The sequence below is a fragment of the Nakaseomyces bracarensis genome (assembly GCF_045282275.1).
Source record: "Nakaseomyces bracarensis strain CBM3 chromosome Unknown Scaff11_0, whole genome shotgun sequence".
Classification (NCBI taxonomy): domain Eukaryota; kingdom Fungi; phylum Ascomycota; class Saccharomycetes; order Saccharomycetales; family Saccharomycetaceae; genus Nakaseomyces; species Nakaseomyces bracarensis.
In genome coordinates, this window is record NW_027263957.1 from 528256 (window position 1) to 544303 (window position 16048).

Here is a 16048-nt window from a genome sequence, read left to right on the forward strand (position 1 = left end):
AATGCGTCAGTGCCTTATACGAAAAGTATTGCTTTTAGAATAAATAAAAAAAAAGTAATGACATTTCAACAAGCCAATTCTTGGCCTTGATCACCTGGACTTATCCTTAGTGTATTCCTTGGCGTCCTCTAGTTTATCTTGCACAACATCATGTGCTTTATCAACCTGGTTTTGTAAAGAATCAACAGAATCATTAGCCATACTCCAGAACTTACCCTGTTGCTTATTGGTCCATTTCTCTAGGGCAGACTTTGAGTCTTCATACTCCTTCTTAGCTTCCTCATACTTGGACAAACTCTTTTCGTGCAATTCATCTTTCTTATCTTTACCAAATTGCCACCATTTAGAAGCAGTCTCATCCACTTCAGCCTTTGCTTCATCCAACTTCTTCAATGCATTATCAACTGCCTGAGCAGCTTGTTCTCTCGACTTGGCTTGATTCCATTTCAATTCCTCATATTCTTCTCTTGCAAATTGAGCAGCACTGTCACCCCAGCCTTCTAGACCCTTGATAACACGTCTAGCGATCTCTTCTTCGCTAGCACCATCTTTATTGTAAGTGAACCAGCCGTTTTCCTTGTATTTTTTCAATTCATCTAGACGCCTTTGGGCCTCACTTGGGCCAGGTTTCAAGCTTCTCTCACGTTCAGCAATTTCTTCCTCAGCAAATTCTTGGGCACGTTCACCCCATCCAACAACACTCTTAGCAGCGACCTTTTCGACATCATGTTTTTTGTTATCACCGGCGTTATCCTCATTCATCCAGTTCCATAAGTCCTTACGCTTGACATGTCCAGCACCGTTCAAAACATCCTGTTTATCGATCTTATCTGAAATCTCATTGAAGGTCTCCTTGGTGTAGTTGTTAAAAGCCTCAGAAGCCTTATGTAAAGCTTCCCGCTTCTCTTCCAGTAATTTCTTGTATTGATCAACCTGCTTCTTGATCTCTCTGTCACCAGAACTAAAGATACTAGACTTTGACTGCTTAAACTTGTCCAACAACTCATTGTACTTCTTGTTCACTTCATCGAATTCACCGATAGCCACGGCCTTGGCTTTTTCGATCTCGTTGAACCCCCAGTGAAAGATGGACTTCCCATCAACGACACCATCACCATTGTGGCCCTTATCGTTGTTGTCCTCCTCCATGGAGGAGAAAACGTTACGTCTTGGTCTGGTAGACCTCTCCAGCTGTGGAGGAGGAGCTGAACTTGTGGAATCAACAATCTGCTGGGCCAAATCGTCTCTACCACGTTCGATATACTTCTGGGTGTTATCGTTGTAGATACCTCTAAACAACAAAGCATCCTTTAAGGAGACAGCATCGTCCCATAGACCCTCTCTAATCCTGGTCCAGGAAGACATCTGACCATTACGAGAAATGGATAGAGCAGTCTGAGTACGTTTACCCTTCTCCGTAACTGATTGGTTATAAGTTATAGCAACAATAGCAGCTGACACAGCAGCAGCACCAGTAACAACAGCCTTTGACATGGTTTATCTTTTTATAGTTGTTTATGTAAATTAAATAAATACTTAATATCAAAAACAAAGAGCTAAATGAAATATTAATTAGAGATACAAGAATTGGAAGGAGAGGGGAGGAAGATTAATATATAAGAATATTATATACAAAAAATTTATTGTAATATATTATAAAGGGTAGATGAAAAAAATAAATAAATAAAAATAGGGATCCTTCCCACCCCTTGTAGTTAGAATTATAAAAAAAAAAGCAATATAGTAGTTGATTGTCTAGTTGATGGCAGATTTTGATGCTATAGCACACACAATCCCAACAATATAGAGATAGTACAAGACAATAACCACACAACAATACAACAATACAATACAATAATACAATACAATACAATAATACAATACAATACAAGAATACAATAGAATACAATACAATAGTTAAAAACTGACCAATGGGCTGTTATTTAAGAGAGGTTATTTCTTTACTATATCTCCTAGGAGGTTAATGGTTCTGGGTACATAACCCGTACCCAGTAGATAGAGTAAAGCATATAACAAGACAGAACATAGCATAATGATATCATTATTCTGGATTGAACTCCGTTTAATCGTCAGCTTCTAACAAAAACCCGCACGAATATGAAAAAAAACAAACTAAACCATATGAACCGGGGTAAGACGCAACTCAAATACACAATACAACAGAAAAAAACCAAAATTTTTTAAGAAAACCAAGAACCCCGCGCCCCTTAAAAGAAATCACGCTACATTTAACGCACCAAATAGACCATTTGATTTGTACTTACGGACGACGAACAGTCCTAAAATCGAACCTACTCCTCCTATGAAATCTTTCCCATCCGCACTCAAATTATAATTAATAGCATTACCCGTCCTTGAGATTACAATCATCAGGGTAACAAGGGGAGGATCTAATAAATAGACCCGGGTAACATATTCGTATATGAATATATTTTGCTAAGGGCCAAAAAAAAAAATAAAAAAAGGGTTTTTCTCTTAGAAATATCCCAACGCACCTCTCTCTCGCATTAAGCGAAGAAAAGCAATAGCCATTTGCAATTGCGCCTCCCTTTTTGACTTGTGCTATAAGAAAAAAATAAAATACCTCTTTAGTCGTATACGTCATTACTAAACCATTTGAAGTATAAGTACTTAGATCTTATATAAACCTTGGGATTTTCTTTATCATAGCAGATTTACCCAATCTTATAGGAATACTAAAAGAAAGGCATAAAAGCGAACAAACAGAACCAAAAACAAAAACAAAACAAGATGTCATCTGCTATAAAAAGGTCTTTGAATAATATTAGAAATGAGTTGGATTTCTTGAGGGAATCAAATGTTATTACTGAAGGGTGTTACAAGGAGATCTTGATGAAACTTCCCAACGAGTCTGGTTCCCCACATCCTCCTCCACCTCCTGTTCTAGAATACGTGGAGGCTCTCTACAATTTCGAACCACAACAAGACGGTGATTTGGCTTTTGAAGCCGGTGATAAGATACAAGTGTTGGAGAAGCCCTCCGCTGAGTGGTACCGTGGTAGATTGGGCAACCAGGAAGGTATGTTCCCATCCAATTATGTCAAACCTGCCTCTCCTTCGTCCTTGACCAACAAGGCTCACTTGGCCCCTCCTTCCTATGAACAACAGAAGATGTCCCCACAAGTTACAGCACAATCATACCAGGCACCACCTCCACAACCTATGTCTTACTCTCCACAACCTGTGGCTTACCAAGTGCCTACCCCTATGCAACCTATCCCAACACAACAGTACTACCAGGCTCCTCCTCAGCAAGTAGTAGAACAACCACAACAACACCACTCTTCTAATAGTGCATTCAAGAGTTTCGGTAGTAAGTTAGGTAACGCTGCTATTTTCGGTGCTGGTGCCACCTTAGGTGGTGACTTGGTTAACAGTATTTTCTAGATACGCTATTACTTTTTATTAATTAAAATTCTAAAATTTGTTTGAAAACAAAATAACAACGACCAATTCCCACATTTCAAAATAGTTTATCTTTTTGGTTCTTAACTTTGATAATTCTCGCCACAAACTTCTCGCATGGTTCTCTATTTACTTTTTATTCTCATGAGAATCCATAATACCAACTCTTTAATGCATTTATTCTATCTAATTTAACTTTTCTTTGTCTCTTTTAAAGGCCGGAATTTCTTTCAATTTTTTTTATTTGTAACTTTGACTTTTTTTCTGCAATATAGGCTATACAGCCACCATTTATTCAAGTTTATCCTTTTTGTTATGTTGTTATATCTTCTGTAACTTAACGGTAGTTTGAGATATATATTCAACTATCCTCTCCCGCTATAAAAATTTCAAATATATAGAAGAATTTCTTCCAGTGAAATTCTCTACTTACTCTTTTAACTTATAAATATTTAGTTTATTATATAACTGCTAAAAAATCAAAAGAATTTTAAAAGAATATTGAATTATTAAATTATTAAAGTATTAAAGTTTTTGGAATATGAATATAAGTCGTTAGATATATCTACCATAGACGTGATATATCCTATTAACAACATTTAGATGGGTCTGCCTCGAAAATTTAGAACTTGTCATTAGTTCCTGAACGTCTCTACACCATTCAGTTCTCCTGTTTTTAGGCACAATTCTCTTCCCTAGATCGTACAACGTGGCAATCTCGATAAATAACAGCCCCTCATTCAAGTATTCATTAGGTCCTTTCAATTCATTATCTTTGAAGTCATTAATAATTCTCTCTACATTGTTCAAACTAACACTGATCCTGTGTTTAAATTTTTGAACACTGGAGTATACACTTCCGAGCTTGATAAATCTCTTGAGAGCAACAAAAAGAGTGTAAATAATCACCAGTGCGGGAGAGACAGCAAGGACTCCAAATACTAACTGTTGTGACTTCAACATTTTATCAATACCATTCAATGCTAGGGAACCGTCAACCTTCGTCTTCTGTACCTGTATCAGAAGTGACCTAATCAATGATCCACTGACAATATTTTTGATAGGGTGGTGTAATTGGTTTTCATATATCGTTAAGAACTGCGTCAGATCACCATGTTCTACATCGGTTACTAATTGAGCCTCATTGATTGCCTGCTTGTTGTCACTATTGTCTACAACAAAACTAACAATCATACGACTTAGTGAACCCATTTCAGATTCTAGAGAACCCTGTGAAGTGACCGAGATAGAGCTGCCTTCATCATGTCTTACTGTGGCCCAAACCTGCTTCATAGGCGTGTATACCCAGTTGTAGACTAAACCGGTAATAAAATCGACTACATTATGTTGTATGAAGTCAGCTATCTTGAATCTTGCCTGCCAGAGGGCGAATAACGAAGAAGGTCCATATAGTAACCCCAAGGTAATGAGCGGCCAGTTACGATTGAAAAAGCCTGGTTTACGGATGTCATTATTCTTCTTTAGGCAATTGTCATTGATAGCTGAGATAACATCGATCAATTCATTTATATCACCACTATTTAATCCAGAAACCTCGACATAATCTCCAATGGCTCTGATATGAGTTGAAATATCATTTGATGCTGAGAACTGGCTATTAAAATCGTCAATCAACTTACCGAGTTTCTTAGTCTCACTTCCAGTTTCTTCATCAAAGGTCTCTAGTTTCTTTGAAAGTTCATCCTGCACTAGGGAAAGTGGTAAATTCAACAAGACTTTGATATAGTTTAATGGGTTCTTAATAAGATCACCTTTATCTCTTGGAATACCAACAAATTGGAAGTTCTTCATCAGAACAAAGTCTAATCTCAGCTTAAATACATCTAGTTTATTATTCTTGTTCTTGTGGTAGCTTTGACTCAACAAATGAGGTATCATGAACTGAATTCCATAATAAAAAGATTTAGTAGTGGAGTTACTGATGTTCCGATAATAATCAATTGCATCATAACATCTAGGTAAATTTGTAGCAGCACTGCTGAGAAGCGTGTAGTAACACAACACCACAACGTAGCGTATTAGTGCATTATAATATAACGAGGCCAACCCTCCATCATCTAATCGATGACCTGTTTCAGCAGTCTCTGACACTTGACGTAAAATCCTTAAGATCTCACGGTAGTTCAGTGACAACGTTCCACCACTATCTCTACGTAAGAACCTCACTAGCCCATCAACAATCCCCTTCACACGTTGTAGACCATCTTGTACAATCAACACTTGCTCATCTGTCCTTGAAGCGGTGTCATCGAGTAAAAGCCTCTGTAAACCAACATTTAATTGATTATCAACTCCTTCAAGACGATTCAATATCTGCCTATCGACAATCATCTTATAAAATTTATTATTTTTTTATTTTTTTCTATGGTTTTAACAAATATTAACAGAGACCAAAACTCCGTATTTCCTAGTTTTAATACTAATATAATATTAATATTAAGTATTAATATTATTAATATATTATAAGGGAAGTGTAATTTAATGATATACGACTACACGAATATATCACCTGTAAATAACGTCACGAATTACTTTAATATCACCATATACGTAACGCGACTTGGCATAAACGCGAAAAAATTACATCTATAAGCTATATCAAAAAGACGCGTTATAAAAAAGATCTAGCTTGTGCGAATGTATCTAGGTGCGGCACTTTTTTTTTTAAATATCAGTTTCTTTCTTTCTTTTTGTTTTGTTGTTTTTGCTGTTATTGTTGTTATTTTTATTGCTGAGCACTGCGAACTTTTCTAAGCCAATAAAGAAAAACACGAGAAAGAAATTGGACATGGCCCATTTTTTTTTTTTGTGCTGTCTTTTCTTCTTCGTCCAATGCTTCTCCCCCTCCGACATAGTAATGTGTGTGGTAGGCTTATAAAAAATTGTTCAAAGATGGATAAGATATTGTTTCTTTTCACTTAGTGTTAAAAAGCAAAAAAACCTATATTAAAAAAAAATTTTTCTTGGTAGAACTGATCACACGAAATCATTTAAAGATAAAGACAACTAATATTAATAGTATAACAATAAATACAATTAAAACTAGAATAAAAAAAAATTGTTATAATAGGTATAGTTCTTTAAAAGACTATAGATAGCACTAAAATTATTAAATTGTATTCAAAAAAAAAAAAAAATACTTCTATTACAATTGAGGAAGACTTAAATACCTGAAATAATAATAATAATATAAAGCTTAAAGGAAATAAAAAAAATTAAAATAAAGCTTAAAGGAAATAAAAACAAAACAAACAAACAAAGAACTTGGGATGCCAGTGAGAAATCTGACTGAACGTGATGAATATCCATCTGATGGATCTTCTGTGTTGAGAGGAGACTATAATTCTCGACCAGCAAACCCATTTCTAGCTAGTGATGAGGAGAATGAAGATGGTAGTGCTACTTCTTTTATACATTATGATGACAGAAACGGTAATCTCATAGATATGGATGATGATGATCAGAGAGATGGAGGTCTCGGTATTGAAAGCTCTAATGCTCATGTTTCCGACTACAAAGGGTACTACTCTAAAAATAACAGCACTGCTCAAAATATAGGTGGTGCTTCGGGCAGTAAGAACTTGGATAACAGCAAAAGGTATTTCTCCCAGACATCTCTGAATACTGGTCTTTCAAAGAATGATATATTGTCCCCACCAGAATTTGATAGATATCCTCTTGTGGGCTCTAGAGTTGCTTCAATGACGCAGCTCAATCACCAGGCATATTCATCATCACCTGTGCCACGTATGGCATCTTCCCCAGACAATTCGGGCTCCTCCTTGTCGTCCACAAACAATAACACTTTCTTGGGAGAACAAGATTTCTCGCCATTCGGTGGATACCCTGCCTCTTCCTTCCCGTTATTGATGGAGGAGAAGGAGGATGACGACTACTTGCATAACCCGGATCCAGAAGAAGAAGCTATGCTGGACAGAAAGAGGTTTGTTAATGACTTTAAATACATGGATAAGAAATCATTTGGTGGTCTAGTAGGTATAGTGCTTTTATTCCTAGGTGCCGGTGCTCTTTTCGTTGTTTTACCAGCTCTTACATATTCAGGTGTTACTTCCCAAGGTAAACCAGTGGTACAAACGCTTCTATCCGCATACCAATACCCACAACTATCTGCAATTAGGACAAAATTGGTAGATTTCGATACTCCTCAATCTGCGTATTCAAGACAAGCCAGAGATGGTTCATACTGGAAGCTGGTATTCTCAGATGAATTTAATGCTGAAGGAAGGACATTTTATGATGGGGAAGACCAATTTTGGACTGCTCCCGATATTCACTATGATGCTACTAAGGATTTAGAGTGGTATTCACCAGACGCTTCCACAACTAGAAATGGGACACTAACACTAAGAATGGACGCTTTTCAAAATCACGGCTTATTTTACAGATCCGGTATGCTTCAAAGTTGGAATAAACTATGTTTTACCCAAGGTGCTCTAGAAATATCTGCAAATCTGCCAAATTATGGTCGTGTTTCTGGTGTATGGCCTGGTCTTTGGACCATGGGTAATTTGGGTAGGCCTGGATATCTGGGATCTACTGATGGTGTATGGCCATATTCATATTCTTCTTGTGACGCTGGTATCACTCCTAACCAAAGTTCACCTGATGGTATTTCCTACCTCCCAGGTCAGAGACTAAGTGTTTGCACTTGTGACGGCGAAGAGCATCCTAATCAAGGTGTTGGTAGAGGTGCCCCAGAAATCGATGTTTTGGAAGGTGCTACTGATACAACTCTGGGTACTGGTGTTGCTTCTCAATCATACCAAGTTGCTCCTTTTGACATTTGGTATATGCCAGACTACACGTTTATCGAAGTCCACAATTTCTCCACTACATCCATGAATACTTACTGTGGTGGTCCATTCCAACAGGCTATTTCTGCTGTCACCACGTTGAACACATCATGGTACCAATTTGGTGAGAATTCAGGGCACTTCCAAAAATTTGCTATTGAATTTCTACACGATGATGATGAAGGTTACATTCAATGGTATGTTGGTGACAACCCAACATGGACTCTAACTAGTGTTGCAATGCATCCTAATGGTAATATCGGCCAAAGACATGTCAGCAAAGAGCCGATGTCTATGATTCTGAATCTGGGTCTTTCTAACAATTGGGCATACATTGATTGGCAAATGATCTATTTCCCAGTTACCATGTCCATCGACTACGTTAGAATATACCAACCTAATAATAGTGTTAGTATCACATGCGACCCCTCCGATTATCCAACTTACGATTATATCGAGAGTCATCCAATCGTTTATCAAAATCCAAACGTCACAAAATGGGCTCTTGCAAACTACTCTACTCCAAAGAATATCCTAACAGGAAATTGTAAGAGTTCTAAATTTTCATTGAAGAACAATTAAATCTAGCATCTACATGTCTTCTCTTTTCTTTTCACTCTATATAGTTTTCATCTTTTTTTCTACATTATACTATTATATATAATTATATCTCAACCATTCATATTATACTTGTTTTATTTTTTTTTTTCTAGTTTTGAAATTACTCTTATCTTTAGTTCTGTATGATCTTATTTGTAACGTATCTTATACATATTGTTATAATGTATACAAAGTGGGACAAAAAAAGAAAGGAAGTATATCAAGAAATGCCAGATCCCAAAGGTAGATTTTGCACTACTATTTTTTTTCTTTCTGGAATATTACCTCGCAATTGTTACTACTTAATAGCAATCATTGCCTGATTTTATATTTTAGTTTAACACAGTCTCGAGCATATGCGTTACCTCTCTATCTTATATCTCTTTAACTAGTAGGTGCTTTCCGGTACCTCCTTAGAGGAACCGTGTCAAGAACCAAAGCATAAAAACAAAAGCATGAAAAGCGGGGCCGAAAAACAAGTTATTTTTTTTCACTTTCGAGAAAACGCAGGCAAGTAACTGAGTCTTCTCAGTCTCCCCGGCGTGCGCTCCTCCCCCTCTCTTTCTCTTGGTCTCTCCTTTCAAAGACCTACCTCCCGTTTCCGTCTTCCTGAAAAGCACGGAACAGTCCCTGCCCCTATGACAAGGGAGTCGTGGTAGGGGGAGACTTTTTTTTTTTGTAGTAGAAAGAGGAACTTAGAAGGAACTGAGAAGTGGGGCCTACGGTCTATGTCTGGAGAAGAGGTATGAGGAAGAGACGATAAGCTAAGGGAAGACTGTATACGATATTAGTAGGAAGTTTAAATTGTATATCTTTTTTTTTGTCTCTTTCTCTGTCTCTGTCTCCCGCATTTATTTTGTACTTACAATATGGGTTTTACTATGTGTGTTCTTACCGTTCTAAAATAGTCCAACATGGGCCCCCACCCCCTTAAAAATTATGGCTACAGAAATAACCTGAATAAAATTTTAAACATGAACCAAAAAAAGCTAAACAACTAACTCACCAGAAATTGATAGAGGGATGAGGTACTTTACTGAGGGATTATAATGGAATAACAATCAATAATAATAAAAAAAAAAAGGATTCACAGGACAAAGCAAATGAACACTACCTACAGAATAGAAAAGAAGAGATATTTTTCTGGGACACACACATGATAGAGAATGAGAGATAATCAGTGGTTGGATAAAATACAAATTCAATAAAAGTTTCTCGAGGACTTATTACCGTAGAACCAAAAAAAAAAAGAACCAAAAAAAGCCCTCCCCTACTTCCTCCTGAACTCCCTTTGTATTTTTGGTAAAAAGGAAGTTAATTGTAGAGAGAAGAGAAGAGAGAGACTCAATGTGATTCTCAATATTGAAAGAAGGGGAAGGACATGGTAGGGGGAAAAAAAAGTATATATAAGTAGTAAAAAAGAGGGAGGTATTAATCCTTACAGTATTTGATATATATATATCTTGTTATTCAATTCAATTCAACTCAATTCAACTCAATTCATTTGTTCTTATTGAGTACTGAAGCAAAAAAGAAAACTAATAATAGAAAAAGGGATTATACTACAGTATCAATTACAGTAGTGCAATAATAAAAGGAGGATTTATTTTTTTATTTTATTTTATTTCATTTATTATTAATAGTTATAATAATAATAATATAAAAAACAAAAATAAAAAACTAATCAAGGTCCTAATTATTCAATTGAGGAAAACTATAAGAATTTATTATTAATTTTTTTAGAGAAAAAAAAACAAAACAAGCCATAACAAAAAATGCCACCAGTATCATCTAGCACCACTAATGATATGATTACCGAGGAACCAAGCAACCCTCGTCAAATTCCACGTTTGACTAGAAGATTGACTGGTTTCTTACCTCAGGAAATTAAATCTATCGATGCCACCATTCCATTGAAATCACGTGCTCTATGGAACAAGCATCAAGTCAAGAAGTTTGAGAAAGCTGATGACTTCCAGGACAGGTTTATTGACCATGTCGAGACCACATTGGGTAGATCTTTGTACAACTGTGACGAATTGGCTGCTTATGAGGCTACGTCTATGAGTGTCAGAGACAACTTGATCATTGACTGGAACAAGACCCAACAAAAGTTGACCACTAGAGACCCTAAAAGAGTTTACTACTTGTCTTTAGAGTTCTTGATGGGTAGGGCTCTTGACAATGCTTTGATTAACATGGACAATGGTGACAATAGCCTAAAAGAGGAGCCAAGAAAGCTTATCGAAGGTGCTTTGGACGAGTTAGGATTCAAGATGGAAGATGTCTTGGACCAAGAACCAGATGCTGGTCTAGGTAACGGTGGTTTAGGTCGTCTAGCTGCTTGTTTCGTTGACTCCATGGCTACCGAAAACATCCCTGCATGGGGTTACGGTCTACGTTATCAATATGGTATCTTTTCTCAAAAGATTATCAATGGTTATCAAGTTGAAACACCAGACTACTGGTTGAACTTTGGTAATGCTTGGGAAATTGAGCGTAATGAAGTTCAAATCCCAGTCACCTTCTACGGTTATGTTGATAGAGACGGGAAGGAGTCTACCACTCTTCAACCATCTCAATGGATTGGTGGTGAAAGAGTTCTAGCTGTTGCCTACGATTTCCCTGTCCCAGGTTTTAAGACTTCTACTGTTAACAACTTGAGATTGTGGCAAGCTAGACCAACTACTGAATTTGACTTTGCTAAATTCAACAACGGTGACTACAAGAACTCCGTCGGAGAACAACAACGTGCTGAGTCTATCACTGCTGTTCTATATCCAAATGATAACTTTGCTCAAGGTAAAGAATTGAGATTGAAGCAACAGTACTTCTGGTGTTCTGCCTCCCTACATGATATCTTGAGAAGATTCAAGAAGACCAAGAGACCATGGAGAGAGTTCCCAGACCAAGTTGCTATTCAACTGAATGACACTCACCCAACCTTGGCTGTTGTTGAATTGCAAAGAATTTTGGTCGATTTAGAGAAGATGGACTGGCACGAGGCTTGGGACATTGTTACTAAAACTTTCTCTTACACTAACCACACTGTCATGCAAGAAGCTCTGGAGAAGTGGCCTGTTAGCTTATTTGGGCACTTGCTACCAAGACATTTGGAAATTATTTACGACATCAATTGGTTCTTCCTACAAGATGTTGCTAAGAAATTCCCTAAGGATGTTGATTTATTGTCTCGTATTTCCATCATTGAAGAAGCTGGTGAAAGACAAATCAGAATGGCGTTCTTGGCCATTGTTGGTTCTCATAAGGTAAATGGTGTTGCTGAATTGCACTCTGAGTTGATCAAGACCACTATTTTCAAGGACTTCGTTAAGTTCTTTGGACCATCCAAATTCACCAATGTTACTAACGGTATCACTCCAAGAAGGTGGTTGAAGCAAGCTAATCCTGAGATGGCTGCCTTAATTAGGGATGTTTTACAAGACCCATCTGAAGATTATCTATTGGACATGACCAGATTAACAGAGCTTGCAAAGTACGCTGATGACAAGAAATTCCAAGAAAAATGGAACAGCATCAAGGAACATAATAAGTTGAGATTAGCTGATTTGATAAAGCATGAAAATGATGGTGTTGACTTGTTAGACAGAGAACATATCTCTGACACATTGTTTGATATTCAAGTTAAGCGTATTCATGAATATAAGCGTCAACAAATGAATATATTTGGTGTTATCCACCGTTACTTGGCTATGAAGGAAATGTTGAAGAACGGAGCTTCATTAGCTGAGGTCGAGAAGAGATATCCTCGTAAGGTTTCCATCTTTGGTGGTAAGTCTGCCCCAGGTTATTACATGGCCAAGTTGATTATTAAATTGATCAACTCTGTTGGTGAGATTGTGAACAACGACAAAGACATTGGTGATTTGTTGAAGGTTGTATTCATTGCGGAATACAATGTCTCCAAGGCTGAAGTTATTATCCCTGCTAGTGACTTGAGTGAACATATCTCAACTGCTGGTACAGAGGCCTCTGGTACCTCTAATATGAAGTTCGTCATGAATGGTGGTTTAATTATCGGTACTGTCGACGGTGCTAACGTTGAAATCACCAGAGAAATTGGTGAAGACAACATCTTCTTGTTCGGTAACCTTGCTGAAAATGTTGAAGACTTAAGATACAATCACCAATACCAAAGCCACGACATTCCTGAATCACTTGCCAAGGTTTTGGAATTCGTTGAATCTGGTATTCTAACCCCTGAGAATGCGAATGAATTTAAGCCATTGGTTGATAGTGTTAAGCAACATGGTGACTACTACTTAGTAAGTGACGATTTCGAGTCTTACTTGACTACTCAAGATTTGGTAGATGACGTCTTCCACAATCAAAAGAAAGAGTGGATTAAAAAGAGTATTTTGAGTGTTGCCAACTGTGGTTTCTTCTCCAGTGACCGTTGTATCGAAGAATATGCCGACACTATCTGGAACGCTGAACCAGTCAAGCCATGAAACCCTAGCTGACACTACTTGTTTGATAATATTATTCTAATAAACGTTTTGATATGACCTGCTTTAGGGCGTTATATTATTTCAATTCTCTCTTATTTTCGGATGTACTAAGATGAGATGTATACTGTCTATTATCTTTTAAATTTAAGATATTATTCCTTGAATTTTTTAGAACATCTTAGATTAAATAAATTTACTTATTAATAATATAGTTAAGATATTTTAAGAAAATGTAATTTAAAGTAAAAGTCTTATATAATATAATACTTGCTTTCTAAATTATACTCCACTCTGTTATAAAACTCTCTTAAATAAAAGTCGAGTCATATTTTTAATACAAAACAAATCCATTAAAAAAACATGATAATAAAAGGTATAAATATAAAAGTATAAAAGATCAAAATATGTTGAGATAGCAATAAGGTACATGAAGGAATATATTTAAGTTAAGTGTCAGATGTTACTGTAGAAACCAAAATAATAGTGAAAAAAAATAAAATGCAGGATTAACGAAAAAAAATACCACAATATAACACAAGAATCTCTGTTGAGATAGAAAACAAGTTACAAATCAAAATATTAGTTATCACTGGAAATATGCGTTTGTTTATCATTAACAAATTTTGTTTGCATTGAATTACCAACATCGTCATTATTTTTGCAGTCGTCACCATCATAACATGTACTATTATAAGACTCGCGTCGTGGTTCATAAAAACAATACGAATTTAATATTGATTGATAATCCAATTGGTTATTATTAATTTTATTGAATACGTCGTTAACTTCGTCTTTATTAGCAAAACCAATTGGTGAATCATTACCATTATCATTAGAAACAAAATCCACATCTTCGCTGATGCTGCTGTTATCCTGAGAGTTTCCTGAATTCAATATTGATGCCAATTCACTGCTTGGGGTCTCAGATGGAGATACATCATTACTATTACTGCTATTATCGGCAGTATATTGGCTATATTCATCATCACCTTTGAAGGTCCCAGTACTGTCTTCAAGACCTGAATTCGAGGCACTTTGACTACGACTGTTTGCAATAACTAAAGTTTCAGAGGAATTATTAGGATTACTTGTAAAGTCCGAAACTTCACCTAATGTAACGTAACCATTCATACTAGGCGAATCTGGCTGGTAATTGGAAGCATTCAAAATAGTCGAAATATCAGTTGCATTGGTATGCATATTTTTTCTTTCATCGATCTTGCCGATATTTTCGTTAGATTCCTTCGAATTAGAATCCCCCAAAAACTGAAATGAAATGTTGTTAGATGCTTCTGTATCAGGTAGGATCTTGCTCTTCAACTTAGATGACTCAATCAATTCATCGTTAAATGCGAATTCATTTATAGTGTTAGGAATATAAGCAGCTGCTGATGAATAGTTAGTTGTGATAGGTTTATTAATGAAATTGTATGAATGTGTTTCTAAGAAACCTGCATCATAATCGGGGTTACCTGGGTTCCATCTAGAATTTGAACCCAATACCTCATTTACACGTGCTGGTTTAATCAACGTTGTGTCATTATGGTATAAATGCTTTAAAGGTGATGTATTGTAATAGTCAGTGTCGTCACTAAATCTTCTTGAATATGAATTATTGTTGAAATTTAGGTTATGAGATAATGTTGTTGTAGTTAAGAAGTCGTTTTGGAAGTTGGATTTCAAATTAGCGGGTTTGTCCTGAGTTGGTACATTTCTCTTGTACAAAGAAGGTTCTGATGAAGATTTCGAGAGCTGTGGGCGTAAGATATAATTAGGTGCTGTTACGATCACTAAGGAGAATTTGTAATTCTTGTAGTTATTATTATCGTAATATGTTTCGTTATTAACATCATACCGACAGCATAGTTCCATATTTAAGTGGCAGTAGGTGTAATCTTCACGGTTCTGTGACTCACAGTAAATTAAATTTTTTGATTTTAGAATATATTTAAGAGCCATTAGGTCAATACAGAATTTAAATTCGTCGATCCTTTCCGTTATTGACTTCTTGTAAGTGGCTGTCGTGTAGTGCATATCTTTCCAACCATTAAAACTGAACTTCAACTCTATAAATTTTTCGAAGTTCAAGTTGTTAACGTACAGAAGTCCATGCAGCTTATTAGATTTTCTGGTTAAAGAATGCAGTTTAATGTTGTTTCCGTTCAAGTAATTCATAATCATCTTTTCTATTGTCGAGACGTCCTTGTACTGGTCGTATTTGTACTTGTTGAGCTGGTATTTTTTGGTGAAGGGCACGAGGTTAGTATCTACGATTTTGCAGTCTACAATATCGAAGCTGTCGACATCAGGCCCTATATCTTCATCATCACCCACTTCACCAGACATATCCCTGAGACCCTCATAATCATCCTCATCCTCATCATCCTCATCATCCTCAATTCCAATTTCAACTTCATCGTCTCTAACATATAAATTGTTAGCGTCAGCATACCGTAGTCCCTTCTTTTTAAGTCCATGTTTAGGTAAGTTGAACAAGATAGGTGGTAATGTGTACTCGGGCACTAGATCCTGGGCCTCCGACGGCATGAATTCCGGTGAGCTCTGGTTACTGGAAGATATAGAGATAGGTTCTGAGTCAGAATCAAATTTTTTAACCGTGGTGAGTTCAGGAGCAAACCTTACATTCTTTAACGAAACGCTTTTCAGCGTCTTAGAATGAACCATTTAAAGAAA

At 36.5% G+C, this 16048-nt stretch overlaps 6 protein-coding genes across 6 annotated transcripts; 3 read left to right on the forward strand and 3 right to left on the reverse strand.

The window, feature by feature from the left end:
- Positions 1-90: 90 nt before the first annotated feature.
- Positions 91-1494, reverse strand: OM45 (Om45p; the record flags this gene model as incomplete). Its single annotated transcript, XM_071053416.1, has 1 exon — positions 91-1494. The coding sequence occupies one exon, from the start codon at positions 1492-1494 to the stop codon at positions 91-93; it is 1404 nt and encodes a 467-aa protein (XP_070910824.1).
- A 1278-nt stretch (positions 1495-2772) lies between these two features.
- RNJ42_03253 (SH3 domain-containing protein) lies at positions 2773-3429 on the forward strand (the record flags this gene model as incomplete). Its single annotated transcript, XM_071053417.1, has 1 exon — positions 2773-3429. The coding sequence occupies one exon, from the start codon at positions 2773-2775 to the stop codon at positions 3427-3429; it is 657 nt and encodes a 218-aa protein (XP_070910825.1).
- Positions 3430-4002: 573 nt separating this feature from the next.
- On the reverse strand, positions 4003-5799 carry NCA2 (Nca2p; the record flags this gene model as incomplete). The annotated part of the gene is made up of 1 exon (XM_071053418.1): positions 4003-5799. One exon carries the CDS (start codon positions 5797-5799, stop codon positions 4003-4005), a length of 1797 nt encoding a protein of 598 aa, XP_070910826.1.
- Positions 5800-6737: 938 nt separating this feature from the next.
- On the forward strand, positions 6738-8864 carry KRE6 (beta-glucan synthesis-associated protein KRE6; the record flags this gene model as incomplete). The annotated part of the gene is made up of 1 exon (XM_071053419.1): positions 6738-8864. One exon carries the CDS (start codon positions 6738-6740, stop codon positions 8862-8864), a length of 2127 nt encoding a protein of 708 aa, XP_070910827.1.
- A 1793-nt stretch (positions 8865-10657) lies between these two features.
- On the forward strand, positions 10658-13354 carry GPH1 (glycogen phosphorylase; the record flags this gene model as incomplete). Its single annotated transcript, XM_071053420.1, has 1 exon — positions 10658-13354. The coding sequence occupies one exon, from the start codon at positions 10658-10660 to the stop codon at positions 13352-13354; it is 2697 nt and encodes an 898-aa protein (XP_070910828.1).
- Positions 13355-13933: 579 nt separating this feature from the next.
- On the reverse strand, positions 13934-16039 carry PIG1 (protein phosphatase regulator PIG1; the record flags this gene model as incomplete). Its single annotated transcript, XM_071053421.1, has 1 exon — positions 13934-16039. One exon carries the CDS (start codon positions 16037-16039, stop codon positions 13934-13936), a length of 2106 nt encoding a protein of 701 aa, XP_070910829.1.
- Between the last annotated feature and the right edge of the window lie 9 nt (positions 16040-16048).